The following is a 25,821-nucleotide window of genomic DNA, read 5'->3' on the forward strand; positions in this document are numbered from 1 at the left end:
GAATGTAAAAGGGCACGGGGCGGTGGGGGCACCTCCACTCCAATGCCTCCTGATTCCCAGCAGCAGGACCTGGTCGACAGGACCTGGTCTCAGAACGATGGCCACAGCTGCAGAACATAGATCTGTTTCAAGAAAAGTTGGGAATGCAGACTTTTGTATGAGCCCCTATTTCAAAAGGTGGCAGCTTATTCACATTGTGGCAAAGACACCTTCAAGAGTAACATAAGTGGGTAAAGTCAGGGCCAAACAGGGCCATTTCCTCATCCAATCTCTCTGAGGCACGTGGACAGAACCAAGTCTCAGCTCTTTGCAGGACACTTCCAGGGTTTTTTTAAGCCTAAAGGACAGTAGTCTGTCTCCATTCTTATTCTTTGGGATTTTTTCATCGTCAGATAAAAGGATACGTACATTGGGGCAATCCTCTTGAGATACAATATTCCAGTTGCACCCATGTGACAACAACAGTGCCCCTAAGAGGGAGGGAGCCAAGAGATGGGGAGCAGGGAATTCTGAAAACCAAAGCAAAGGTTCAGAACATGGAAGAAGTCCTTGGTGTTCTGCTGAGAAACTTGGACTCCTTCCTCTGCAGTCACACAACTGTCACACACCAGGCAGTCACTCAGAAATATCTTGGCATCGGCCAACTTATGGAATTCTCCCTACTCTCCGTTCTCCTGAGCCAGACTCTGGACGTTGACTGCGGCATTCTCTTGGTCATCATTTTTTTTGTTTGTTTGTTTGTTTTCCCCAAAATGTTACAAAGTTTATATGAATTTAACATACAAAGATGCAGCCTTCTTTGTAGGAACAGGGAAGGAAGGGGTGGTTAAGTAAGGCACACGGAGCTGTAGCAAGCACCAGCTGTGTGGAAGGCCAAGGGGGAGAGGAGGTTGGCACTGCGGCTGAGGCCCTAGAGCCCTTGCTGTGGAAGTAGGGATCCCCTCAGAGTGCCATGTTCTGAGGGTGAACTAATTGGTCAAGCTGAGGCAGAGGTGGGTGGCCATATCAGCCATCTTTGGTGCTGTTTACCCTTTCCCACCCCAGCTCTGTTGTAAAACCCCAGAGCCCAGGATTCCAAAGGCCCCATCCAGAGCAGAGGCCCTGGAAGGGGGTGAGAGGAAGTGAGTAGGGCAAGTTTGAAAGCCGATATGCCTGTGTGCTTAGGGATGGCTGGAGACAGTGGTGAGAGGTAGCAGGGGAAGGGCTCTTATACATACCCTTCTGTGGGCGCCACAGGTGAAGGAGGCCAGGGAGTAGGGTAGGGATGGGGCACCATGGCCCCAGCCTCTTAGGCATCCCTGTCTGTCCTCTGCGGTGTACATGGAGGAAAGGAGCTGCCTCTGAGGAAGGGCCAGGCCAGGTGACCATCTTGAGTTCTGGCTGAGGTGATGGTCCTCACCCTAAGATGCCGTCTAACTGGTGATGGACCCAGGACTGACTCCCGCCGCTGCTGCAGCCAGGACCCAGGACTGACTCCCGCTGCTGCTGCAGCCAGGACCCAGGACTGACTCCTGCCCATGTAGCCTGCTTTTCGGTCATCCATCTGGTCGTTTAGGTCATGACGGACCCTGGCTCTTTATATATTAGGATATTTGCACAAAATATATATTTAAAAATATATATTTAATTTTTAAAAATATATATTTAATTTTTTTTATTGATTAAGGTATTACATATGTGTCCTTATCCCTCCATTGCCCCCCGCCTCACTCATGCCTGAACAAAAACAGATACAGAGACAGAGAAGCATGGATCAGTTTTAAAGTTAGATAAAACAAAAATTAAAGATGCTAACAGTTGTCAGATTTAAGTGGAGGATACATGGGTATTCATTGTACTGATCCTTCAATCTCTTTGTGTTTAAAAATTAATTTCCTTAATCAAAAGTTGGAACCTAATAAGTATACCATATTTTAGTTAAATGAAATCAGATAATTTTATAGTCTTAAAATTTTAACATACTCATTTAATACTTATCCACATTCTCTTATTTATAATCTAACATTTTTCCATTATTTAGAGATTTCCACTGTCTAATATTGGTGATATTTGTGCTTGACGAGAGATTTATATTCCCTCTCATATATTGGTTCTTCAGTGCTGCAGGGCAGAAGAGAATATGGTTTTAGACAGAAGATAACACAGGGCACAGTACAACACTAAGAACGATAGAGGGCAAAGGGCAACCCGCAGGGAGCTTTTCTGTAATAAAACTTAGTTTTTGCTTAAAAAAAAAAAAAAAGAATAATAGTCTAGAGAAGTGCTAATTCCTTGGTTTCACTTTGCAGTGATCCAGATAAAACATCAAATAGGTTTCAGTACACCTCTTGGAAATTTGCAAGATAGATGAATATTTTTTTTAAAATGTATTTTTATTGATTTCAGAGAGGAGAGGGAGAGGGAGAGAGAGAGAGAGAGAGAGAGAGAGAGAGAGAAAACATCAATGATGAGAGAGAATCATTGATCGGCTGCCTCCTTCACGCCCCCCACTGGGGATCAAGCCTGCAACCCAGGCATATGCCCTTGACCGGAATCAAACCTGGGACCCTTCCGTCTTCAGGCCGACGCTCTATCCACAGAGCCACGCCGGCTAGATGAATATTTTTAATAGCTGGTTTTCTGCTTTAACTATGGTTTTTAGTTTATTTTTGTATTTAATTTTTAATTTTTATTTTTTAAAATATGTTTTTATTGATTTTTAGAGAAAGAGGAAGGGAGAGGAATAGAGAGATATAAACATAGATGAGAGAGGAACATCATCCATTTGGCTGCCTCCTGCATACCCCCTACTGGGGATGGAGCCTGCAACCTGGGCATGTGCCCTGATCAGAAATTGAACCCGTGACCTCTTGGTTCCTGGGTAGATGCTCAACCATTGAGCCACACCTTCGGGGCTATTTGTGTGTTTGAATGTTGAGACAGTTTCTTTGCCCGAGGAGGTACAATGTGGTCTCTGTATCTGATGGAATATGACCCCTAGTTTTCTTCAGTACCTGTGCCCTTCTCTGGTCTCATTGGAATGAGGAGGAAAACTATTCAGGAATGAGACAGGCTTCCATGCCATGAAGCTCTGTTGATGGTGGTATCATTATAGCCGTTTCGGGGAGAGACTTCCTAGTATCTGTGTCCAGCTGGACTCACTCTGTCCTTTTGAAAGCTCATTTCCAGTGCAATGAGGGGATGAGGGCCTATCACATTTTTAAATATTGATGCAACTTTGGTTTAAAATTGAGGACAAAAGTTCACGTTAAGCCCTAGCTGGTTTGGCTCTGTGGATAAAAGCATTGGCCTGTGGACTGAAGGGTCCCAGGTTCTATTCCAGTCAAGGGCACATGCCTGGGTTGTAGGCTCAATCCCCGGTGGGGGTTGTACAGGAGGCAGCCAATCGATGATTCTCTCTCATCATTGATGTCTCTCTCTCTCTCTCTCTCTCTCTCTCTCTCTCTGAAATCAATAAAATATATTTTTAAAAAGTTCACATTAAAATGAATTATTATAAATCCTTTAGCTTAACATCAAATTTTTAAAAATTCAAATTGTTGTTCTCTGTGATATTTTCCCCCTTTACTTTTCAGATGATTTGGTTTATCTTGGTGAAAAACAAAACACTGGGATGGGTCTTTCTAAAAGGAGACAGTTTTCTTTCCCTCTTTTTATATGGTTTTTAAAAATATATATTTAATTTTTTTTTATTGATTAGGGTATTACATATGTGTCCTTATCCCTCCATTGCCCCCCGCCTCACTCATGCCTGAACAAAAACAGATACAGAGACAGAGAAGCATGGATCAGATAGTAAAACCTCAGGGAAGATAGGGAATGGTGGGGGTAAGGGGGAGAGATCAACCAAAGGACTTGTATGCACGCATATAAGCCTAACCAATGGACACAGACACCAGGGTGAGGGTAAAATATATTTTTATTGATTTCAGAGAGGAACGGAGAGGGAGAGAGAGAGAAAGCATCAATGATGAGAGAATCATTGATCGGCTGCCTTCTGCATGCCCCCTACTGGGGACCGAGCCCACAACCTGGGCATGTGCCCTGACCGGGAATTGAACCATGACCTTGTTCATAGGTCAGTGCTCAACCACTTAGCAACATCAGCCGGGCAGGAGACACAGTTTTTGTTGTGACCTTTCTGGCAGAAGAGGTGAACTGGGAAGAGGGTATTTCAAGACCAGGGAGCAGAAGGCATAGATGCAGTCTTAGCTCCTGTGTCGGTAGGTGTGCCGTTTTAGTGGTCATGTGCACATCTTTCCATGTTTACGTGTGTACTTGGGGAGCATGTATTGGGCTTTCAGGAGGCAGTGCGCAGAGTTGCCTGTTTCCCTGGTTTCCTTCCACTTTTCTCAGCACTGCTCAATCATGTCTCCGCAAGGACTTTTCATTGTGTTACTGAAAATGGCAGCATCCCCATAGCCTTGATATCTTATCACCTGCCAAGAAATGGAGCTCACCCCCACTCTCACTCAGCTGTGGGCAGAATTGCCCTGTGGTCGTTTCATTGTCTGAAAGTGGTAGATAAATGACAAACTTGACCTACATATCCGTGTGTTACAGGCTCAGGGGATGCTTTAAAATTTCTTCTTTTAAGGAAAATTTCACACTCTGGAAAACATAGTCATTTTGAGCCTGTTGTCATTGAGTTGTTATTTCTAAATTGTCTTTAGTCTTTAGTGTGTGTTGTTTGGAGAGGAACATAAATGCAACTCCACAGTGTTAAAAATTATGAGCTTTATCTTGCAATCATCCCATGACAGATTATAAATGAGCCATTAGAGAAACTACAACTTCCTGAGGTTAAAGTGACACAGTATTTAGCATGTTAAGTACATTTTGATTATTTCTGGATAATTGTTCTTCTATTACTTTCTATAGATACTTGTTAGATATAATTTCATTATTACAGGCATGTAGGTCAGTTGTTACTTTTTTAAGGACTTGTTTTTTTAATCACTTTAAAGATATCTAGAGGAAGGAAAGAATCTCCTTTTTAAAATTCCTGTTTCTTTTTCTATAATGCTACTTGATTTTTTTTCTACTGAAAAATGAGTTAATGGTAATATTTTATTCAATAAATAATCATTTCACTGGAAATATCCTATCTAATAAAGAGGGAATATGCTAATTGACCATCACTCCATCACAAAGATGGCTGCACCCACAGCTGAGGCCAAGTTCCCATAAGGGGCCTTAACGAGCAATCAGCAGAGACCTGAGGCTACGCCCTACCCCCGCTCCCGTGGGGCTTGACAGGGGACCTCAGGCTGTGTCCCCCACCCGGCAGGGCTTGACAGGGGACTTCAGGCTGTGCCTCCCACCCCAGCACCTGGCCGGGGGATCTCAGACTGCACCCCTGGCCTGGCGGGGCTTGACGTGGGACCTCAAGGTGCACCCTCAGTGCTGGGTCGGGGGAACTCAGGCCGCACCCCCACCCCGTGAGGCTTGACGAGGGACCTGAGGCTGCGCCCACCTCCTGGTGCTGGGCCAGGGGACCTGAGGCTGTGCCCCCCCATCTGGCGGGGCTTGACGGGGGACCTCAGGCCATGCCCCCCACCCAGCGGGGCTTGACAGGGAATCTCAGACCATGTTGCCCACCTGGCGGGGCTTGACAGAGGACCTCAAGGCACGCCCCCCGCCCTGGTCTGGGCTGGGGGACCTCAGGCCATGCCCCCCATCCTGGCGCTGGGCTAGGGGACCTGAGGCTATGCCCCCTGCCCGGCAGGGCTTGACAAGGGTGGGATTGGCTGTGTCTGGATCTAGCCCAATGGGGGGGCCAGCCGGTCTGGGTCTCGATTTTGAGGTGCATGTGGGTGGGCGGGGACTTGACTCTGGGTCCCGTGGTGCACCCCAGACTCTGACAGGAGGAAGGTTTTCATATACATTTTACTAATTTTCTTTCCTCTCTGACACTTCTATCATAGAGAAAGGGCAAATAGCAATATTAAATTATTTCCTCTAATTAATCCCCTTTTAATGTGCATGAATTTCGTGCACCAGGTCACTAGTACCTTTATAAGCTCCTTTACCTAATTCTTAGGCAAACTGAAATTGGAGAATGGATCACCTAAAGGATAGAGTACAAATGTTTTGGACATTCTAGATTTTTGACTGTTTAGTCTCAACCACTTGCAGCCAAGAGAGGCCTCATACTGTCCCCAGGGGTGCTGTGCTCTTTCCCAGGCCTTAGGTTGCCTCACAATAGTGAGACATCCCCCGGACCCCTTCATTCCTGGAGCACTTAGTGATCTAGTATTGCCTGGTATTGCATTGTAACCCACACTTATTGGATTTCCTTTGTTCAAGCCAGTCATTTCATTTATTTCTTGGCAATGGCTTTTTCAATAGTGTCTGGACACACTGTGGGAACCTGGCACATGTCTTTTCATCTCCATGTTTTTGCTCTTTCCTCTCAACTTTCCTGTCCATTGCCATCCATGAAAACCCTGTACAGACTTGTAGACTCACCTTTTTACCCTCCTCTGTGAACCTGTTCTTTTCTCCAACTGTGACAAACGAACAAGACGCAAGAAAGGTTAGAGGGAAGACAAGCTGAAAGTGCGGAGGCAGACCAGGAGGTGTGCAGTAACTCAGGCGCTCATTTACCAGGTGTGGGCTGTATAGGCCAGTGGAGGGATTCAAAGAAGGACTTTAGAAACATATTAAACACTAGAGGCCCGGTGCATGAAAATGTATGCACTGGAGTGGGGGTCCCGCAGCTCGGCTTTCCCCCTCACAGTCTGGGAGCCCTCAGGGGCGGGAGGTGACCCAGCAATCAGGGGAAGGCAATGCCCCATCACACCTCTGCTGTTGCCACTGCCGGCAGGACAAGCCTCAGCCAGCCCTGGCTACCTGCGCCTTGGGTGGCTTTGGGCGGCTGGGCAGCCACCATCTGAGACTTGCCTGTCCCTCGGGCTGGCCCTGGGGGGCTAGGAGGCCGAGGAGACTGGGGAAATGTGGAGGCAGGTGCACCGAGCAGCCGAGTGCCTGCCGCCCTGGCAGTGCTGAGGGGACTGGGCGCCGCCATCTTGTGACTGTGGGCGTCGCCAACTGCCATCTTTGAGGGCGTGGCAGTCAATTAGCATATTCCCTCCTTATTGGCTGTGGTGCTGCCATTTCTGAGGGTGGGACAGTCAATTAGCATATTCCCTCCTTATTGGCTGTGGGCGCCACCATCTTGTGATGGCGTGAGGATCAATTAGCATATTCCCTCTTTATTAGATAGGATGAGCTATCAGAGTTTGGTATAACTGTGATTGATTGGACATAGAATTCATTCATTCAGAAAATATTTATACAAAACTGATTTGTGAAAGGTGGTGAGGAAAAGAGACGTGTGACCACAGTCTGTTTGGGGAGACTGTATTAACCAAATGGTCACACAGTAAGTATAAAAATCATCATTTGGATTATATTTAGTGCTTGTTATAAAGGAAAGGTACAGGTTACTATTAGCTTAAATTAGGGTTACCTGCCTGGGTGAGGACAAAGGACTGAGAGAGGGGGCTGGTCAGAAAGGCTTTCTGCAGGAGCATGTAATAAGCTGAAATGTGAAAAGTCACAGGGGCATCTTTAGTTGTGTGAAGTTGGGTATGAAAAACATTCCTCGAGAAATAAGTCAGACAGAAAAAGTTAAGAACCGTATGATTTCACTGATGTGGCATATAAAACTGAAAGCAACTAATGAACAAACAAGACAAACAAAAACTCATAGACACGGACAGCAGCATGGTGGTTATCAGAGAGAGCGGGTGGGTGGGCTGGGTAGTAAAGGGTGTACAGGGGGTCAAATATATGGAGATGGAAGAAGATTTGACTTTGGCTGGTGGGCACACAATGCAATGTACAAATGATGTATCATAGAACTGTACACTTGAAAACTGTATAATTTCATTAACCCAATAAATTTAATTTTAAAAATACTTTAAAACCATTCCTTGAAGAATAAACAGTGTGCAGAAGGTGTGTTTAAGGGACCTCAGGAAGGTCACTGTGACTGGGAAGAGTGGAGTCAGGGAGAAGTAGGGAACAAGTCGACACTGTAGCTGAAGGGAATGTCCCACGTTATGTAGGTCAAAAGGTCAGCACAGGTCAAAGACTGTTCTGTTGAAGACTGATTGACTAGAAGAGTAATATTTTAATGGACAGATGTAGAGGCACAGTATATTTTGAGGAGATAATTGAGTTTTAAAGTTTGAGGTGCTGATGCTACAGTTATATGCACTGTTGATGACTCGAAATATGGGAGTGAAGTTGACTGAAATGGATAAGGAAGGAAGGAGCAGATTTTGGAACACTCTGCATAAAATTGGTAGTTGAAATAGCAAGAAGGGAAGATAGAAAAAGGAAAATAACAAGAAGATACTTGGTAAGGGAAGATACTCATTTCCCTCTTCTTTTTCTGAGAAGTTGCCCACTCATCTTTGTAAATCACAGTTCAAATATCACATTCAGTTTTAAAAAAAAAATGTTTTATTGAGTTTTAGAGCGGAAGGTAGAGGGATAAAGAGATAGAAACATCGATGAGAGAGGAACTTCATCGATTGGCTGCCTCCTGCATGGGCCCTACTGGAGATTGTGCCTGCAACCTGGGCATATGCTCTGACCTGGAATCAATCTCTTGGTTCATGGGTTGATGCTCAGCCACTGAGCCACACCAGCCAGGGTCACATTCAGTTTTGCTAGGATTTTGATGGATCCATAAAGGGATGGGAGATTGGAACAGAGGCTCTGGAGGAGAAGAAACTGCCAAAGTATTAAGGAAATGCCACGGTAGTACAATATATCCTCTCAACTAGCAGAGGATAAGCCTCCCAGAGGACTGCCGTGTTGTTGACAGTGACGTCCCTTACCTGACTGTCCCTTGCTGTGTGCCAGGTACAACAGTTTACCCCTGGGGGAATATGAACTTGGCTTTTGTTCTCTGCGTGGAATGGTTGAGTACATTATTCTCCTAGAATTTCCTTTCCAGCACAGGGCCCATTAAACACTGTACCCTTAGTTAACAGCGGACTTTGTGTGGCAGTCATTATGCCAAATGGTTTAGGAGGGTCCAGGTAAATGAAGACAGTTACCAAGAGCCTTAAGAATGACGCTCTTGAGCAAAATTATGATCTGTATGTATATATCGATTGCAAACAGCCACATCCATATTTTTTTCTTTCTTTTGTCATTGGGGAATAAGAAGTGAAGGGATGCAGTTATGAGATTAAGATCACCATCATCAGAGCATTGAGTAACATGAATAATTGATATAATCCAGCAGCCTTGTTTCTTAGATATATTATTGTTGTTCATAATATGTAAGAGCAGTCATTTTGAAATGGTTCAGTTACAGTACCCGTTATGGCCAGCAGATGCCTGCAAACACCATAAAATCATTTTGACCAGATTGTTTTAAAGACCAAACTGCTGTTCTTCGAAGCTATATATGTAATGCTGGTCTAGTATGATTGCTTGTATTTCATTCTTTGCCTTTTAATTCTAGATGTAGAGACTATTGAAGACATTTTACTTGAAAGGAACATTTAATATTTTCTATTCTGGGAGTATTAAGTGTCTGTTAGGATATCTACTATTTGTATGTCATTTAAACAGTGTAGATGAAACCGTGAAAGAGAAGCACTTGTAAATGTTGTGCCATTCTTCCCCCCCCCCCAATAAGATCAAAAGAATTTTAATGTCTTCCTTTGTGTATCTTTTTCTCTAACCAATATAGGAGAAGTATTCAAAAGGAATAATTCCCCTTTCTGCTATATCTACAGTACGAGTTCAAGGAGACAACAAATTTGAGGTTGTTACAACACAAAGAACTTTTGTTTTTAGAGTAGAAAAAGAAGGTAAGATTATTTCTTTGTCCCTATGAAAACACTCGCAGATGTTCAAGAAATCTTTAAATATGTTACTTTTAAATAATTTACATTTTATGTTAATTTTTTGAATGCCATAAGCAAGTTGACAAGTATTTATTCACTATTCTTGCATGCAGCTAATACTTAGTGAGGATCTACTAAGGGTCAAGGACTCTTCTAAATTCTGAGTATACAGCAATGAAAAAAAGGAGACAAACATCTCTGCTCTTATGGGTAATAATGCAAAGTAATTATTTAATATGCAAAAATCCGCTTTTCTTGCCATCCAAGGTTGGTTTTACAGCAGGCTTTAATTGAACACACAGACACACTGGTTCTAACATGGGATTTTGCAGAATCTTTTCTTTTTCTTGAATATTTTCACCTGCATCAGCTGCTACAGGTCACTTGATGGTGAAAATTGATGTAAAGGTGGTTTGGGGATATAATCTAAACCTTTAAACCTTCTCTAACTTTCTGGTTGGGAGAGAGGGAGCTAGAGCCAGGGGAATTAAGATTTTCTGTTGAGTATTTTGATTGACTACCAATAGCATCATTACTATAAACACCACTACTTTTAAATAATATAGGTAAGGTTCTATTCATTAATTAAATAGGATTTTAACTTATTTTAAAGCCCACTTTTAGGATAGATTATAACTCAACTAGATTTTTAAAAGTACTTTTACTTGTTGTTACTTAGTTATTTGAATAATGGTGATATGGAAAACTTACTCATTTTCACAATAGTTTCATGATATATGTAGGTATTATAATTATTCCATTTTACACATATGAGCATTCACTTCTTATAAACTACAACAATATTAACTGTTACGGAGCAATATTTATTTATTTTTAAACTGCTAGATTCCTAGAACATGCGCTTGGGCATGGCGCATAGAAAACATTCCATAAATATTATTTATTTCTCGAAAGCTTCCTATATTGCTTGGGATAGTCAGTAAATGAGTAAGTCCCAGCCGCTGTTTATATTGGAGCAGCTTTTGTCCAACGGTGACTCACTTACCACTTGAGAGAGCAACTTAGTGGTTTCTAATGGTATGACAAAAACAAACAAACAAAAAAAAAAAACACCAAAACAAAACAAAATACCAAACAAACATAAAAAAGAGTAAGAAATACCAAAGTACATCGCTTCTGGTGCCTCCTAAATAACTTACTGTGAAACATACCGATGCATACATTGCACACCTGTAATGTGAAAGTGTCTCTTACTTGCTGTTAGACAAACGTTGAGTGCTTTCTCAGGGGCTGACACAACATGTCCAGGTGCCTACGTGTGGCTCTCGGCCTGTTTCCGTGCACACAGTCTTGTTAGATCCCAACCGTCATTCACTGACATCTCCTCTCGCAGCTGTCTGTGCCTCAGTGGCAGTGCGGAGCTGTTGCAGCACAGCCTGAATGGCCAGGAGAGCCTGAGATCCTTACTGTCGGCCCCTTTACAGGAAGAAAGCTCGCCAACCCCTGTCCTGTCCTGGAGCACTCTATATAGACCTGCTGCTTATGTGAGGAGCCACTTTTTGTGATTCGTTGCCTAAAATTCAGAAAGTTATCCACAGTTGTGATACTCGATATGGAGCTTGTCTCTGAAATCATGGTTTTCTCTGAGGCTATTTCTTCAAACACATGGCGTCGCTCCTCGTGGCTGGCTCTCACGGCGATCTTTCCTTCTGCTTTGGTTTCCAGGGCCCCGAAGGTGACTGCCTGTGTCTTTGAAGTGCTTATCACCTTCCCCTTGGCCTGTCAGAGTGAATTCCACATTTGCCACGTGGCCTGCATTTTAAGATAGACATGCCAAGTAAAGTTTCCACATTGTTTAGCCATATTTACTTGCTGCCGTTAAAGGTTAAACAGGCACACTTTCTTTAAGTGGAATTTGTCAACCCACACATTTAAAAGTTACGTGTTTATAGTGGACCCTTGAGTTCGTCTGTGATACATGGTTCATCTTTGTGATAGGAACTTAGTATAACAATTCCGTTAACTTTGTTATAAATTATTTGTTAAATAAGTTTAGGTCTTTTATTTTTGAAAGCGTGAAAATACTGCTTTAGTGAAAGTGGAGACTCTATTCACATAGAATTACTGAAGGTAATTTTCAAGTTATTTCCATTGAAAGTCACTTTTACAGAGTAACAAGTCATGCTTTTAAAGGTAAGTGGATGTAGCCGGTCACAGTGGCTCAGTGGTTGAGCATCGACTTATGAACCAGGAGGTCATGGTTCGATTCCTGATCAGGGCATATGCCTGGGTTGTGGGCCCGAGGGGGAGGGTGTGCAGGAGGCAGCCGATCACTGATTTTCTCTCATCATTGATGTTTCTATTCTCTCTCCCTCTCCATTCCTCTCTGAAATCAATAAACATATATTAAAAAAATAAAATAAGGGTAAGTGGATGTAGCGATGTGTGTTGTGTGTGTGTGTGTGTACGTGTACATATACATAGATGCTATATGAGTGTCTATATCTTTAGTATGGAACCTTCAACAAGATACTAAATATGTTTCATTAAGTGTTGTTTTTCTTCCATGTATACAAATGATTACTTTTTATTTTTTTGGGAACTGAGAAATCAATCAAATGAAATATGGTTTATGAAAGACTTGACTTAATGAATTTTAAGCCAAATTAAACTTTGCTTCCATCTATCCATCATATAAGACCAACATTTAGAACAAAAAGAGGAAATGGTTTCCTCTCCTAACAGAGATGTATTCTTCATTTTGGGCAGGAAGGTTCTGAGTGACCTACATACAGCAGCTCCCCGTCTCCCCTGCAACCAGTGTCACTCCTTCCACACTGCTGCGTAGCCCCCTGCTAAGACAGGGTTACAATTTGGCATCTTTTCCCCACACATTTTCAAAGGCTCATTTCCCCCCGGTTGCCTCGTGCAATACTGTCATTCTCTTAGTTGAAATAATAACATTTTAAAAATGCTCTTCCTCATATAGAAAATGTAGCCTGATTCCTTTTGTCCTCAAGCAGAGCCATGGGCACTGGTCATAGAAGCTAAGGATCTCTTCATTTAGTCTGTATCCCCTTGGCACCTGTGGACACATGCAGATGTGTTACTGCACACATTCAGAAAGCAGGTGATGTTTGAGTGCACGGTTCTCAGCGTTAAAGCGGGCCTTGAGAATTCCGCAGGGTCCTTCCCTTCCCAGGCCACTTGCAGCACCGGCTCTCAGCTGCAGGTCCCGTGTTCCTATCCATCTTCGCCCGTTCTGGACTCCTGGGGGACAGGAATGTCATTCTCCCAGCCATGTTTCTAGAGTCTAGAAATCTAGACCAGGGGTCCTCAAACTTTTTAAACAGGGGGCCAGTTCACTGTCCCTCAGACCGTTGGAGGGCTGGACTATAGTTTAAAAAAAAAACTATGAACAAATTCCTATTCACACTGCACCTATCTTATTTTGAAGTAAAAAAACAAAACAGCAAAAACACCCGCATGTGGCCCGCGGGCCGTAGTTTGAGGACGCCTGATCTAGACTGTGCCACACAGCCCTCCAGTGGCCACTGCAATACCGCAAGGCTTCCCTCCCCTCGCCCCCCGTCTTCTTTTCTTTTTAAAGAACACTTGGGCTAAAAAACATCAATTCCCCTTAGTTGTTTTGGGCAAGCAGACTTACCTGTTTTGAAATCGCCCATGTTTCAGAAGCAAGGCATGGAACATTTACTCCCTGGAGGGAGAGCTGGGCGATGAACAGTTCTCTGTTGCATCCTGTGATAGGCTTTTCATGATATAGTCGGCCACATACCGTGAGTCATTTTCCTGTCTTTTTCTCTCTCCTATATCACATCCAGTCCATCAGCAAATCTTATCAGTTTGAGTCTGGAACTATGTCTGTATTCAGGCCAATACTCAAGAGCTCTGCCACTTCCACTCTACTAGTAGTACAAGCCACCACGTGTGTCTGGATCGTTGTAGGAACCGCCCTTGATTGGCGACAGTCATAGTCTCACTACAGCTGTCAGAGCAGTCCCTCAACAAGAAGGTCAGGTCATGGCAGTGCACTCCAGGTGGTCTGCGTCTTTCCATCTCCCTGAGAGGAAAGCCCTCAGGATGCCCCAAAGCCCCACGTGGGTGGTCCTGGTCCCTCTGTCCTTACCTCCTGTGCTCTCCTTAACTGGCCAGTCCTGCTGTTGCTTTGGGGTCTTAACACTTGCTGCTTTTTTGTGTGTTTTTTGTTTTTTATTCCAGAAGGCTCCTCCTGCAGCCTTCCTCCTGACATGATCCATGACTCCCACTTCCTTTCGGCTTTTGCTCCACCATCACCTTCCTAGGCCTTTTCTATTAGTCTCTACAAAATAGCACTTCTCTGTATCCCTCATCTCATTCTTTATTTTATCCAATTGCACTCCTCACTGTGTAACAGGCTTTTCTGTGTTTTATCGCCTTCCTTTTTGCACAGAGTGTGGTGAACTCCAGCAGAGCGAGGCCATAATCCGTCTTGTTCCGTCTTCCATTCCTGGTGTTCAGAATAGGTCTTGGACGGTAGTGGGCACTCAGTAAATATTTGTATGAATGATTGGTTATTGATTTCAAGAACAAGCCCGGTGTGCAATACTTCCTTCCCTAAAATTGATCATGGGTTACTTTGAGGGATTTAAAAAAACAGTGTTATCATATCAGATTATATCAAAAGTAAGGATCCATTTAAACTTGGTTAGATTCTGTTATTAATCTGTCACACAGCCCTTCCATAGTAATGCCTAGTGTAATATATCCTTTGTTGCTAATATTTATGCCTACTACTAAATCCAGTAGTCTGGAGAATATTAAGTCTCTGCTGTTGAATTTTTTAAAAATTTCCTTTTTTTGAGGAGTATACCACAGTTGGCATTCCTGAACACCTCAAGAACTAATTTGAGGTTTGAGGGAATTCCTGTTATCTTTTACTTACATTCCAGCATAATTTCAAGAACGTGGCAATTTGTTTTGTTTCCGCTACTCTCCCCCTGCCCCCTTTTTTTTCTTTCTCCCATCTGAAATATTCTACTTTGAGCAGGGTCATATCTAGGTCAGAGCATATTCTCAGAAGGAATGGTGCATAGACACTCAATAAATACTTGTTATTGGAAAGAATAGAAGTACCTTGGTGTGAAGAGCCGGCAAAAGCTAGCATAGCATCTAACTTTGCCCAAGACACTTTGCCCAAAGGAAAAAAATCATTATTTGTTTTGGAATATTGTGACTTACCAAGCATATTTACCATGTCTAAGGAAGCACACATCATATAGCCACATACCAAGTGCAATTTGTAATCCATTTTGTTGTGTTTGAATTGTCTGCGTCATTGTTTATCTCTATTGGTGTAGGTTATTAGAATAAACTGAATGTTACTATTAATTCCTAGTCTTCTTCCTGATTCCTTCCTATTAGTAGATGAGGCCTTTAGGAGCGAGGTAATTCTTATAGGCTGTAAGGGAACCATTTGTTGAGATGCAGCCATAATTTGTTTCAGTTCAACAGGTGCAATTGCCTGTTTCAAATTATTTCCAGACACTGAGACCTATGCTCATAGTAATCCAGAAGCCACAACATAAAATTATAACCAACATTTCAAACTCAGTGACTTAGGTGGATGAACACAACCAAACTTTTATACTATTAGCAGGGATATCGTGTGTGAAACTAATGATCACGAGGAATAACCAAGTTAAATGGAAGGTCTGTTGTCATAACTGAAAATATAATAATTATTATGCAATCCGGATCTGTTTATGTGGATGTAAAATGTGGCATAGCTGCTGCCTGTTGACATTGACCTAGTTACTGGAAGGTTTCACGTCTTTTAGTTTATAATAATGCTGGGGAAATTCAGTAAATATTTTGTCCTGATATATAGGAACAAGCACTGGGATTATGTAACACCTGCCATACACATTGTTGAATGAGTGTTTAATAAATATTTTGGCTTTGGTCATTAAAGACACAGCTAACTGTTTTTAGTCATCTTGAAGATGGGCAAGAAGGAAGATAATTTTAAAATTAAGACTTATTATGAAATAACTGATTTTAGTAGTTTCCAAGGTGAGCAAATACAAAGATAATTAGAATTAAGGGTTCTGTTATGAAATAACTTTGGACTCATGTTTTAATGTCAGCAAGTCTAATATGGAAACTATGTAATAACTCAATTTACAATGGAGTTATTCTGGCAAAACCTGTCCTGGAAGTCTCTGAGATATTGCCCAATTTCCCAAAATTTTTTCCTACCTGGAATTCTGTTTTGCCTTGATAGCCATCTCTCACTCCTTTTTTTTGCTAACCAATTTTCCAGTCTCATAGATACAGTTGTAATTCAAGGTTTGTCCATTTCTTCTTCTTTTATATTAAACATTTATCCACATCCCTGTGTCTGTCTGCTCTGGTATAAATTGCATTCATTTGCATGTTGCTCTCAGTCTTCCTAGAAGCTCATGGACACTGAGAACCTGAGGAAGTCTGTTAATAAAGTGGAATTTTCAACTCATGACACCAAGGCACCTGTTATTCTGAGTAACTTAATTTTTGTGAACACCTGTCAAATATATTCAAAGCCTCAGCTACTTTTTACTCCTTTTAATGTCTTAACTCTTTGTGTGTTATTTTGTTTCCAGTTTCATTGAACTTTTAAGTCTCTCTTGTCTTATTCCTGAATCTCCAAGCTTCCTTTTGGTCTACCTATCATCATCCTCATCATGCCCCTTCCTTGTTAAGAATCCTGAATTTCCTTTGCCTCTGTAATAAAGACAAAATTTCTTGCATAGACACTGGAGAGAATCTATAGCCCATTATTTCCTTGTGTGTTTAAAAATTATAAATATGTTCATCTATAAGTTGGTCCTTGAGTAGATATTGGTTTGTTTTGCCTTTTTTCTTGTGTTTTCCTCTGCTTAGAGTTATATTCTGCTCTTCTCTCTCCTATCCCAAACCTGATTTGTCTTTTCAATTGCTCTTCATTCTCAAGACCTACCACAAACCCCCTTCTTTTCATAGTGCCAGCAACAATTATGTGACAGTGAAAACATTTGATTCTCTTAATTTTAACACTAACTTGCTGTATGACCTTCAGCAAATCACTTACCTTCATTAAATTGACATTTATTATTTGAAACTATTTGATTGATATTTATAGTACTAGAGGCCCGGTGCACGAAATTCCTGCATGGGCCAGCAGTCAGGGCTCATTGGGGCCTTCCTTGAGGCTGCTAGCCGGGGCCTTCCTTGAGGCTGCCAGCCGGGCCTTCCTTCGTTCTGCGCCGCCCCCTGGTGGTCAGTGCACGTCATAGCGAGCGATCAAACTCCCAGTCTCCCAGTCGAAATCCTGAGGGGACACTTTCCATATTAGCCTTTTATATATGTAGATTTTGTGTTTCATTATGTGTTTATATCTAACTTGCCTTATAGCTTTGGTTGCTCTTTGGGGAGTAGATCAAATTCTTGTGCCTATAACAGTGTGTTGCACATAGATGAAGGTCACTTAGCTTTTGTGGAAAAAGTGAGAAACCCAAATTTCAATTTACCAAATGTGAGAAAGAAATGGGTGAGTGAATATCAGGCAACATACTCTTTAGAAGCCTACATTCTCAGTGACAGAAAGTACTAATTTTCTGGGCATTTGAGTAACTTCATTGCCCAGACAATATGTTAACTCTTTGGTCACATTATGACTTTCTTCTATTAAAAGAAAAAAAATCAATCTCACAAATTATCTAAATTGTGCTTCTTAAAAATGAACATGGATATAGGTCACCTGGGAACCTTGTTAGAAGGAAGATTAGGTTTTTTTTTTTTTTTTTTTTTTTTTTTTTTTTTTTAATATATTTTATTGAGTCTTTACAGAGAGGAAGGGAGGGGGACAGAGAGCTAGAAACATCGATGAGAGAGAATCATCGACCAGCTGCCTCCTGCACACCCCCCACCGGGGATGCGCCCGCAACCAATGTACATGCCCTTGACCGGAATCGAACCTGGGACCCCTCAGTCCGCAGGCCGACGCTCTATCCACTGAGCCAAACCGGTTTCGGCTAATTTTTTTTTTAATAAATATATTTTTATTGATTTCAGAGAGGAAGGGAGAGGGAGAGAGAGATAGAAAAATCAGTGGTGAGAGAGAATCATTGATCGGCTGCCTCCTGCCTGCTCCCACACTGGGGATCGAGCCTGCAACCTGGGCATGTGCCCTGACTGGGAATTGAACCATGACCTCCTGGTTTATAGGTCAAGGCTCAACCACTGAGCCATGCCAGCCAGGGTAAAAGGAAGATTCTTATTCATCATGTCTGGGGGCGTGACTAAGAGTGTGCATTTCTGATATGCTCCAAGGCGGAGCCAGTGTCACTGGATACAGGACAACTGAGTAGTGTGTGTTATTTGCTTTTCCTTACAGAATTGAGTATTGGCCCTGCCTGCAACAGCATGCACAGTGTACTGGTGGGAAAGAATCTTTGCATTATCTGTTGTAGAGAGAGTAGGTTCCCTGTTCCTATGTGTGTATAATGTATGTAAGTATGGATACATGTATTTTGTTCCCATCTTTATTTTCAGAGGAGAGAAATGACTGGGTCAGCATACTACTAAATGCACTGAAATCACAGACCCCCTCCTCGCAGTCTCAAGCAGTTGCTGCGCCTGAGAAATGTGGATATCTTGAATTGAGAGGGTATAAAGCCAAAATTTTTACTGTGTTAAGTGGAAACAGCGTGTGGCTCTGCAAAAACGAACAGGTAAGCTGTGTTACAGCAATTGCAAATTGCAGTCCCTGCTTACATTAGCTGCTGTGCTCTGTTGGGCTCATTAGTGTTTTTACTTACAGTCCTGCTTATGCCTTGAGTATTCCACTAAATATAACAAAGTTGTTTTGTTGAATTTTCTCAGTTCATTCAGCAGCAAAAAATGTCATCTATATTAGAGTTGAGACTAGACACCACCTTTCTAAGGGACTGAGGAATAGAATCATTGAAAATAATGTTTAAAAAGTATTCCTTAGCGGAAGTAACATTATAAAACTACATGAGAAAGTAATGAAGAACAAATTACACATTACAGCTGTTGATGAAATAGGCACCTGTTGTGTTTCTTTTGTTTTTGTGACAAAATTATAGAGTAAAGCACGTATTTTCTTGAGTTTACAGCATTTTGGCATTTGTTTTGAGCAGATACGTTGCTAGCAGAGGAAATAATTTACTAGAGACAAGTGATTGATATACACGCATTCACACATATGCACATAAATACACACATATCACATATATGTAAATAAAATAGGCTTAACTTGTTATTGAATTTGGTTAATATGGAAAAACTCAATAGAAAATTTCAGTGTTATGAGAGACTGATGTTAAAATAAAGTTTTAATAAATTTCATTAACTTCATTTGATTCTGTAGGCTTCTCTTTCTCTAACATATCTTGTTTATAATATGTATAAGAACATTCCTTACCCCTTTTTGGGAATTAATTCTTACCATATTTTCCGGCATATAAGACGACTGGGCATATAGAAGATTTTCCTGGGTTAAAAAGTCGGCTTATATGCCAGAAAATATGGTAATCTTTCAGCTTGGAATATATTAAATGCTTAGTAATTATTTGTGGAATTAAACGGTGTGTTTTGGATAGCTGATCTAAAATGAACTCATTGTATGATACAGTATAATGAGTTACGATATTGTGAACTATGAATGCTGACTATTTTCATAACAAAAATAGTGAAATAAACTCAAAACAAATAGTTTCAAAAAACATTAACCCTAGATCTTTATCCAAGGCATCCTCTGGAACTTCAGTGCGAACTTACTCATTACATTTTTTGGGATAAGATTTCTTAGCCAATTAACTGTGGACAGCATCGATTGAACACTGTTGGCATATTAATAACTTGGGTAGTTAGCCTATTTCTCAAGAATAGTGATGTGCAGCTTAATAACGTGTATGAACTCAATATGAACATTTTCCGTTTGTGAAGTAAGATGATTAAAACTTTTCTTATTGGAATGGTGGTTGAAAATGCATAATTTGCATATATCAGTATGGAAGTTTCTTTGTTAAATGAGTTCCACAAAATAATTGAGGTATTCATCTTTAGTTGCATGACCTGATGGGCTTCAAATTATTAGTTTAATTGCTTACATTCGTTAGAATGTCTGAGTTTGTTATTCTCTAGAAGTAAAGTATAATGCTTTTAAGGTTTTACTAATATTTTCTGATTAGCAAGAAATATCTGAAATTTTTGCTTTAACATTAGTATTTGAGTATAAAAAAGGATAATGATGACTACCATTTGTTGAGTACCAACTACTGTGCTAATTAATTTATAAACATTCCCTTTAATTTTACCCACAAATACAGGAGGAAGATATTCTTATTCATGTTTTATAGCTGAGGAAAATGAGGATTAAGTAACTTGTTGAGGATTTCAGTTCATTATGCAGAGTTTAATTTAAAACCAGAACGTTGTAACTCTAAGTCTAGCTTCTTAGCCGCTAGAGCAAACTATCTTTTTAAACTGTATGTTGAAAAGAAAATTTGTGGCCTGTGACCTTTTAGAAATAGACGGAGATTCTTTCCTTGAATAATTTAGTTGCCTGGAAGGTTCACAGTGTGCATTCAATAAGCATTATACCATGCCAGGCACTCGAAAAATGATGTGCTGACTGGAGGACACAAGTCTTCCAGGAGGAAAAGTCAGAGAAGAGCAGTGTCCATGATAGATGGTGAGCGCAGTGCTCTGTCAGGCTTGTGTAGGAGTTACAGGGAGGTGCAGAAATGGGCATCTGATGAAGTCTGAGAATTAGAACACTTCCTTGTACACAAATAACAAGTATATTCTCCGTAAAATTAAAGCATTAATACTGGACCCCTCCTCATCTTTTGAGAAATAAACCTCTTTTTAAAAAAAAAAAATGTTTTTTATTGATTTTAGAGAGAGATTAAGGGAGAGGGAGAGAGAGATAGAAACATCAATGAGAGAGAAACACTGATTGGCTGCCTCCTGCAGGGATTGAGCCCACACCCTTGGCATGTGCCCTGACCCCGGAATCGAACTGGTGACTTCTTGGTGCATGGAGCGATGCTCAACCAACTGAGCTACACTGGCAGGACAATAAACCTATTTTTGATGGATGTAAATTTCAAGTCCTTTTTAATGCATTAACATATGTGTATGTTACACACACACACACATAGACACACACCCTTGCAAAGTGCATATTATTGTTTGTATGTGTGCTCTTAAAAAATTATATCAGATTCATCATGTTGTATGGAGCCAGGTCTTAAGGGACTTAGTCTAAAGAACTAGTTGGCTAAAGACTGGCTGGATAAATTAAGGATGGCCCTCTATGTTTAGGCCCTGACATACTCTTCCAATTGTATTTATTTTTACATCCTAGGGCATGCCATTCCCCCAGAGGAAAGTTGCCCATTGGTTTGCTCACATGGTTTAGCAATTGTGTGAAGAATTTGGGTGACATGCTAAATAAGGAGTCTTTCTTCTGAATGGGCAGGGCTTTAAGCTAGTGTTTTAGGAAAAGTACTAAAAGGTAATAAAATAGTTTGATGTAACTTCTAAAAGTTTTATACACACACTACACAAAGTAATCTTGTGGTTTTTTAAAAAGATGATGGGAAAAAATCTCATCAGAAAAATGTAAAGGGTGTTTGATTTGAACCTCTGTATCTTAATTTGTATTGGCTCTCATTCAGTTCTATGTATCAAAGCTTAATTATTTTCATTTAAAAAAATTTAAGACTGAATTTATTGCCCACATATCTTACAGTTTGATTAGAATAAAAAAAATAGAGAACATTGACTTACACCACCCTCACATGAACAGTTTTCACTTTCCTTTTCTCTGTTTGTACATCGTCTTCCTGATTTACTTTGGAGGTGACTAGAGAGAGTGAACAGAGGATAGAGGTGGGAGGGTGGCTGTGCAGCATCTGTGGAAGGGCTGTTACAAGAGAAGCTTGGGAGCGCATTTAGAACAAAGAAGACTGGACTGCGCAGTGCCAGTTCGGGGTTTTCATTCTTGATCTGCTGTTAACTGGCGCAGGTAATTAAGTTAATCTCCTTAGATTTAAATGGCATCCTGTGAAGAAGAGAGAGAGATTACTGTCTCCAAGGCCATTATTAAAATTCAGCTATCTGAACTCATTAGACACATTGACTTAGGATTTCTGGAGGTGGTGTGTTGGAATCTGTATTAGTAGAAAGCATCCTAGGTGAGCCAGTCACAGGTGATCCGAGACCACACCCAGTAAAACACTGCTCTAAGCCCTCTCTTCTACAGAACTAGAAGCATCCATATTAAGTGAACAAGATATTTCTGGAGTTGGAAAATGTGTACAAACAGCCTTCCAGAACTTTGAGTGGTTCTTTAGTTCATCATTCATTAACTTGAGGTTGCTAAACTTCTTTTTGTGATTGTTGCATTTGTAAGCATATCATTTTCTTGATTGGACATTTTGAAATGTGCAACATTTAAGTGGAAAGTTGCCAGAATCATTGTTAGTGGTAATAATATTTTTTTTTAATTTTGAAGAACTGTTGCTAATAAGTTATACATGGTTCTAAACTATAGCTACTAGGTTGTTTTGTGTGTGTGTTGTTTTTTGTTGCTAAAAATGTCAATAATTATATATAAATTTTCATTTTTCAGCTTAAAATCCTATTATTATTTTCTTCACATAGACTTCTATTAACAGGAGAATGCTCTATTGGGGAAATTAAAACTCCATTTGCAAAGTCAGCATAAAAGAAAGTGTTTGAAAAACAATTTGAAACTGTTATATCCCATATGTTCCTGTAACTCTGTGTATATCTGGAAATTTACTCTAATTTTGTTGATTATTGCTAATCTTTTCTAAAGCTGTTTCTCTACTTCTAATAGGTGTCCCTAAGATTCCATGTGAAGCATCCCTACAAATATATTTTTAGTAATTATTTCACTTTTTCTGGATCTGTCCCTTCTACTGAATCAAGAACTTGTATTAAATGGAAATTTCTCTCTCTCTCTCTCCCTGTCATTGACTTCACACCTAGAGGAAGGAATAGGGAGAGAGAGAGAAACATCTATGTGAGAGCGAAACATTGAACAGTTGCCTCCTGTATGTGCCTCAACTGGGGATCAAACCTGAAACCTGGGTATGTGCCCTGACTGGGAATCAAATCTGAGACCCTTCAGTGCCCTGGAAGATGCTCCAACCGAGCCAAACCACCTGGGCAAAATTTCTTCTCTTTTAAGAGAAGTGGCATTATAATAGCAAGGGGGATGCCAGTCTTCACATTCTCTTAGATGGTTCACTGACAAGTCTAAACTCTGTGGAATCAGCACGGATTTTTCTTTTCCTCAGATGAACAGTTCCAACATTTACTTTTTCCATCTTTTTCTTTCCCTTTCAATACTTAGCAGATTGTAAGAACTGAAACTTGAAGTAGATCTTGGCTAAGTAGGAGAAATGCCTTTAGGGAATGTTAGTTGTTCGTTTTTTTCCAGATAGGCTGTAAAAAGTAGAAAAGAACCACAAGGAGATACCAAAACATTTGTTAGTAAGATAGCAAAGTAGAAACTGATACTAAAATTATTTTTAAAGTTACTTTTCATTAAAATTGATATACAATATCATATTATTTTCAGGTGTATAGCATAGAAAGTCCTCATTTATATACCTTACTATGTGATCACTATAAGAAGTCTAGTAACCATCTGTCACCTTTAGTTATTACAATATTATTTACTATATTCCCTATGCTGTACCTTATATCCTTGTGATTTATTTTTTAACTGGAAGTTTTGTGCTTCTTAATCCCCATCCCCTTTTCCACCCATTTCCTTCCCTCTGTCAAGCATCAGTTTGTTCTTTGTATCTATGAGTTTGTTTCTGTTTTTTGTTTTGTTTTGTTTGTTTTTCTTTTAGGTTCCACATATAAGTGAAATCATATTTGTCTTTTTCTGTTCAAATTGTTCTACTCTCTAGGTCAATTCATGTTGTCATGAATGGCAAGATTTCATTTTTTTAAAGCTGAATAATATTCCACTGTACACATGCACCACTTCTTTATCCATTCATCTGTTGATGGACACCTATGTTGCTTCCATATCTTGACTTTTGTAAACAGTGCTGCAGTGCACATAGGGATGCACATATCTTTTTGAATTATTGTTTTCATTTTCTTCAGATACACACCCAGCAGTAGAATTGCTGGGTCGAATAGTAGTTCTATTTTTAATTTATTTTGGAATCTCCATACTGTTTTCCGTAGTATAAAATGATTTCTATTTACTCATTTGCAAAACACTATGGTGCTATCATCACAGAAATTAAATATCAACCCGTTAAATATTTAGCACCATCTCACGGCACCACTCTCCAAAGTGTTTAATTTTTGCAAATTTCGTTCTGTTTCTTGTCTTGGCTTACGTTTTATGTGCCTCTAATATAGTATAACTAGAGGCCCAGTGCACAAAATTTGTGCATGGGGGGGACGCGTGTCCCTCAGCCCAGCCTTCACCCTCTCCAATCTGGGACCCCTTGAGGGATGTCCAACCACCCGGTGGGATCGGGCCTAAATGGGCGGTCGGACATCCCTCTCACAATCCAGGACTGCTGGCTCCCAACTGCTCACCTGCCTCTGCCTGATTGCCCCTAACCGCTTCTGCCTGCCAGCCTGATCACCCCCTTACCACTCCCCTGCCAGCCTGATCGACGCCTGACTGCTCCCCGGCCGGCCCGATTCCCCTAACTGTCCTCCCCTATTAGCCTGGTCACCCCTAACTGCCCTCCAATGCCAATCTGGTCGACCCTAACTGTCCTCCCCTGAAGGCCTGCTCGCCTCCAACGCTCTCCCCTGCTGGCCTGGTGCCCCCAACTTCCCTCCCTTGCAGGCTTGGGTCCCCCCGCAACTGTCCTCCCCTGCAGGCCTGGACCCCCCCAACTGCCCTCCACTGCAGGCCTGGTTCCCCCCCCAACTGCCCTCCCCTGCAGGCCTGGTCCCCCCACAACTGTCCTCCCCTGCTGGCCTGGTATCCCCCAACTGCCCTCCTCTGCTGGCGCAGTCACCCCTAACTACCCTCCCTCCTGGCCTGATCGCCCACAACTGCCCTCCCCTGCAGGCCTGGGTCCCCCCAACTGTCCTCCACTGCAGGCCTGGACCCCCCCCAACTGCCCTCCACTGCAGGCCTGGTTCCCCCTCCCCAATTGCCCTCCCCTGCAGTCCTGCTGCCCCCCAACTGCCCTCCCCTGCTGACCTGGTCACTTCTAACTGCCCTCACTGCTGGCCTGATCGCCCATAACTGCCCTCCTCTGCTTGCCTGGTCACCTCTAACTGCCCACAACTGCCCTCCCCTGCAGGCCATCTTGTGGCGGCCATCTTGTGTCCACATGGGGGAAGCCATCTTTGACCACATGGGGGCAGCCATCTTGTGTCTTGGAGTGACAGTCAATTTGCATATTACTCCTTTATTAGATAGGATTATGATAGTTTTTCTCTATTGTTACTTCATCTTTGTATAAAATGAGTTGTGTGATTGCGTTTGTGTAGGTTATACTACAGTTCACTCTGCTTCTGTATTTATTCATCTATTTTACAAATTTTTATTGGGCACCTTCTCATTTTTGGGGACTGCTCTAGGCACTAGGGGTCCAGTGGGAACCCAAAATATCCCTCCTGTTTATTACGTTGTGATAAGTCAATAAGATTTCTGGAGCCTTTTGTATATAATCTTTGCCTTTTTGATTACTTTTTGGCAAGAATATTCATGACCTTTTTCTAAAGAATTGTTTATATTTAAAATGTTCTTAGCCATGTGAATAGGTATCAGTTTCATTTTAACCTTAAAAGTGTTATGTTATTTTCATATTCCCCAACTAATTGAATAAGTATTTGCTTTATTTACTGCTGTGTCCTCAGGAGTTTCACGCAGGTAACAAACAGTTAGCAAACATTTCGTAGAATG

The 25,821-nt window shown here is 41.4% G+C and overlaps 1 protein-coding gene across 1 annotated transcript in view; it reads left to right on the forward strand.

Annotated features, from left to right (window-relative positions):
• ARAP2 (ArfGAP with RhoGAP domain, ankyrin repeat and PH domain 2) overlaps positions 1 to 25,821 on the forward strand; it is a 174,453-nt gene that overhangs the window by 47,757 nt on the left and 100,875 nt on the right. Inside the window, exons 8-9 of the mRNA XM_054729595.1 lie at positions 9,722 to 9,842; positions 18,411 to 18,589. Coding sequence (XP_054585570.1) covers positions 9,722 to 9,842; positions 18,411 to 18,589 — 300 coding nt within the window. The remainder of the gene's footprint in view (positions 1 to 9,721; positions 9,843 to 18,410; positions 18,590 to 25,821) is intronic.

Source organism: Eptesicus fuscus, chromosome 2, assembly GCF_027574615.1.
Source record: "Eptesicus fuscus isolate TK198812 chromosome 2, DD_ASM_mEF_20220401, whole genome shotgun sequence".
Lineage (NCBI taxonomy): Eukaryota > Metazoa > Chordata > Mammalia > Chiroptera > Vespertilionidae > Eptesicus > Eptesicus fuscus.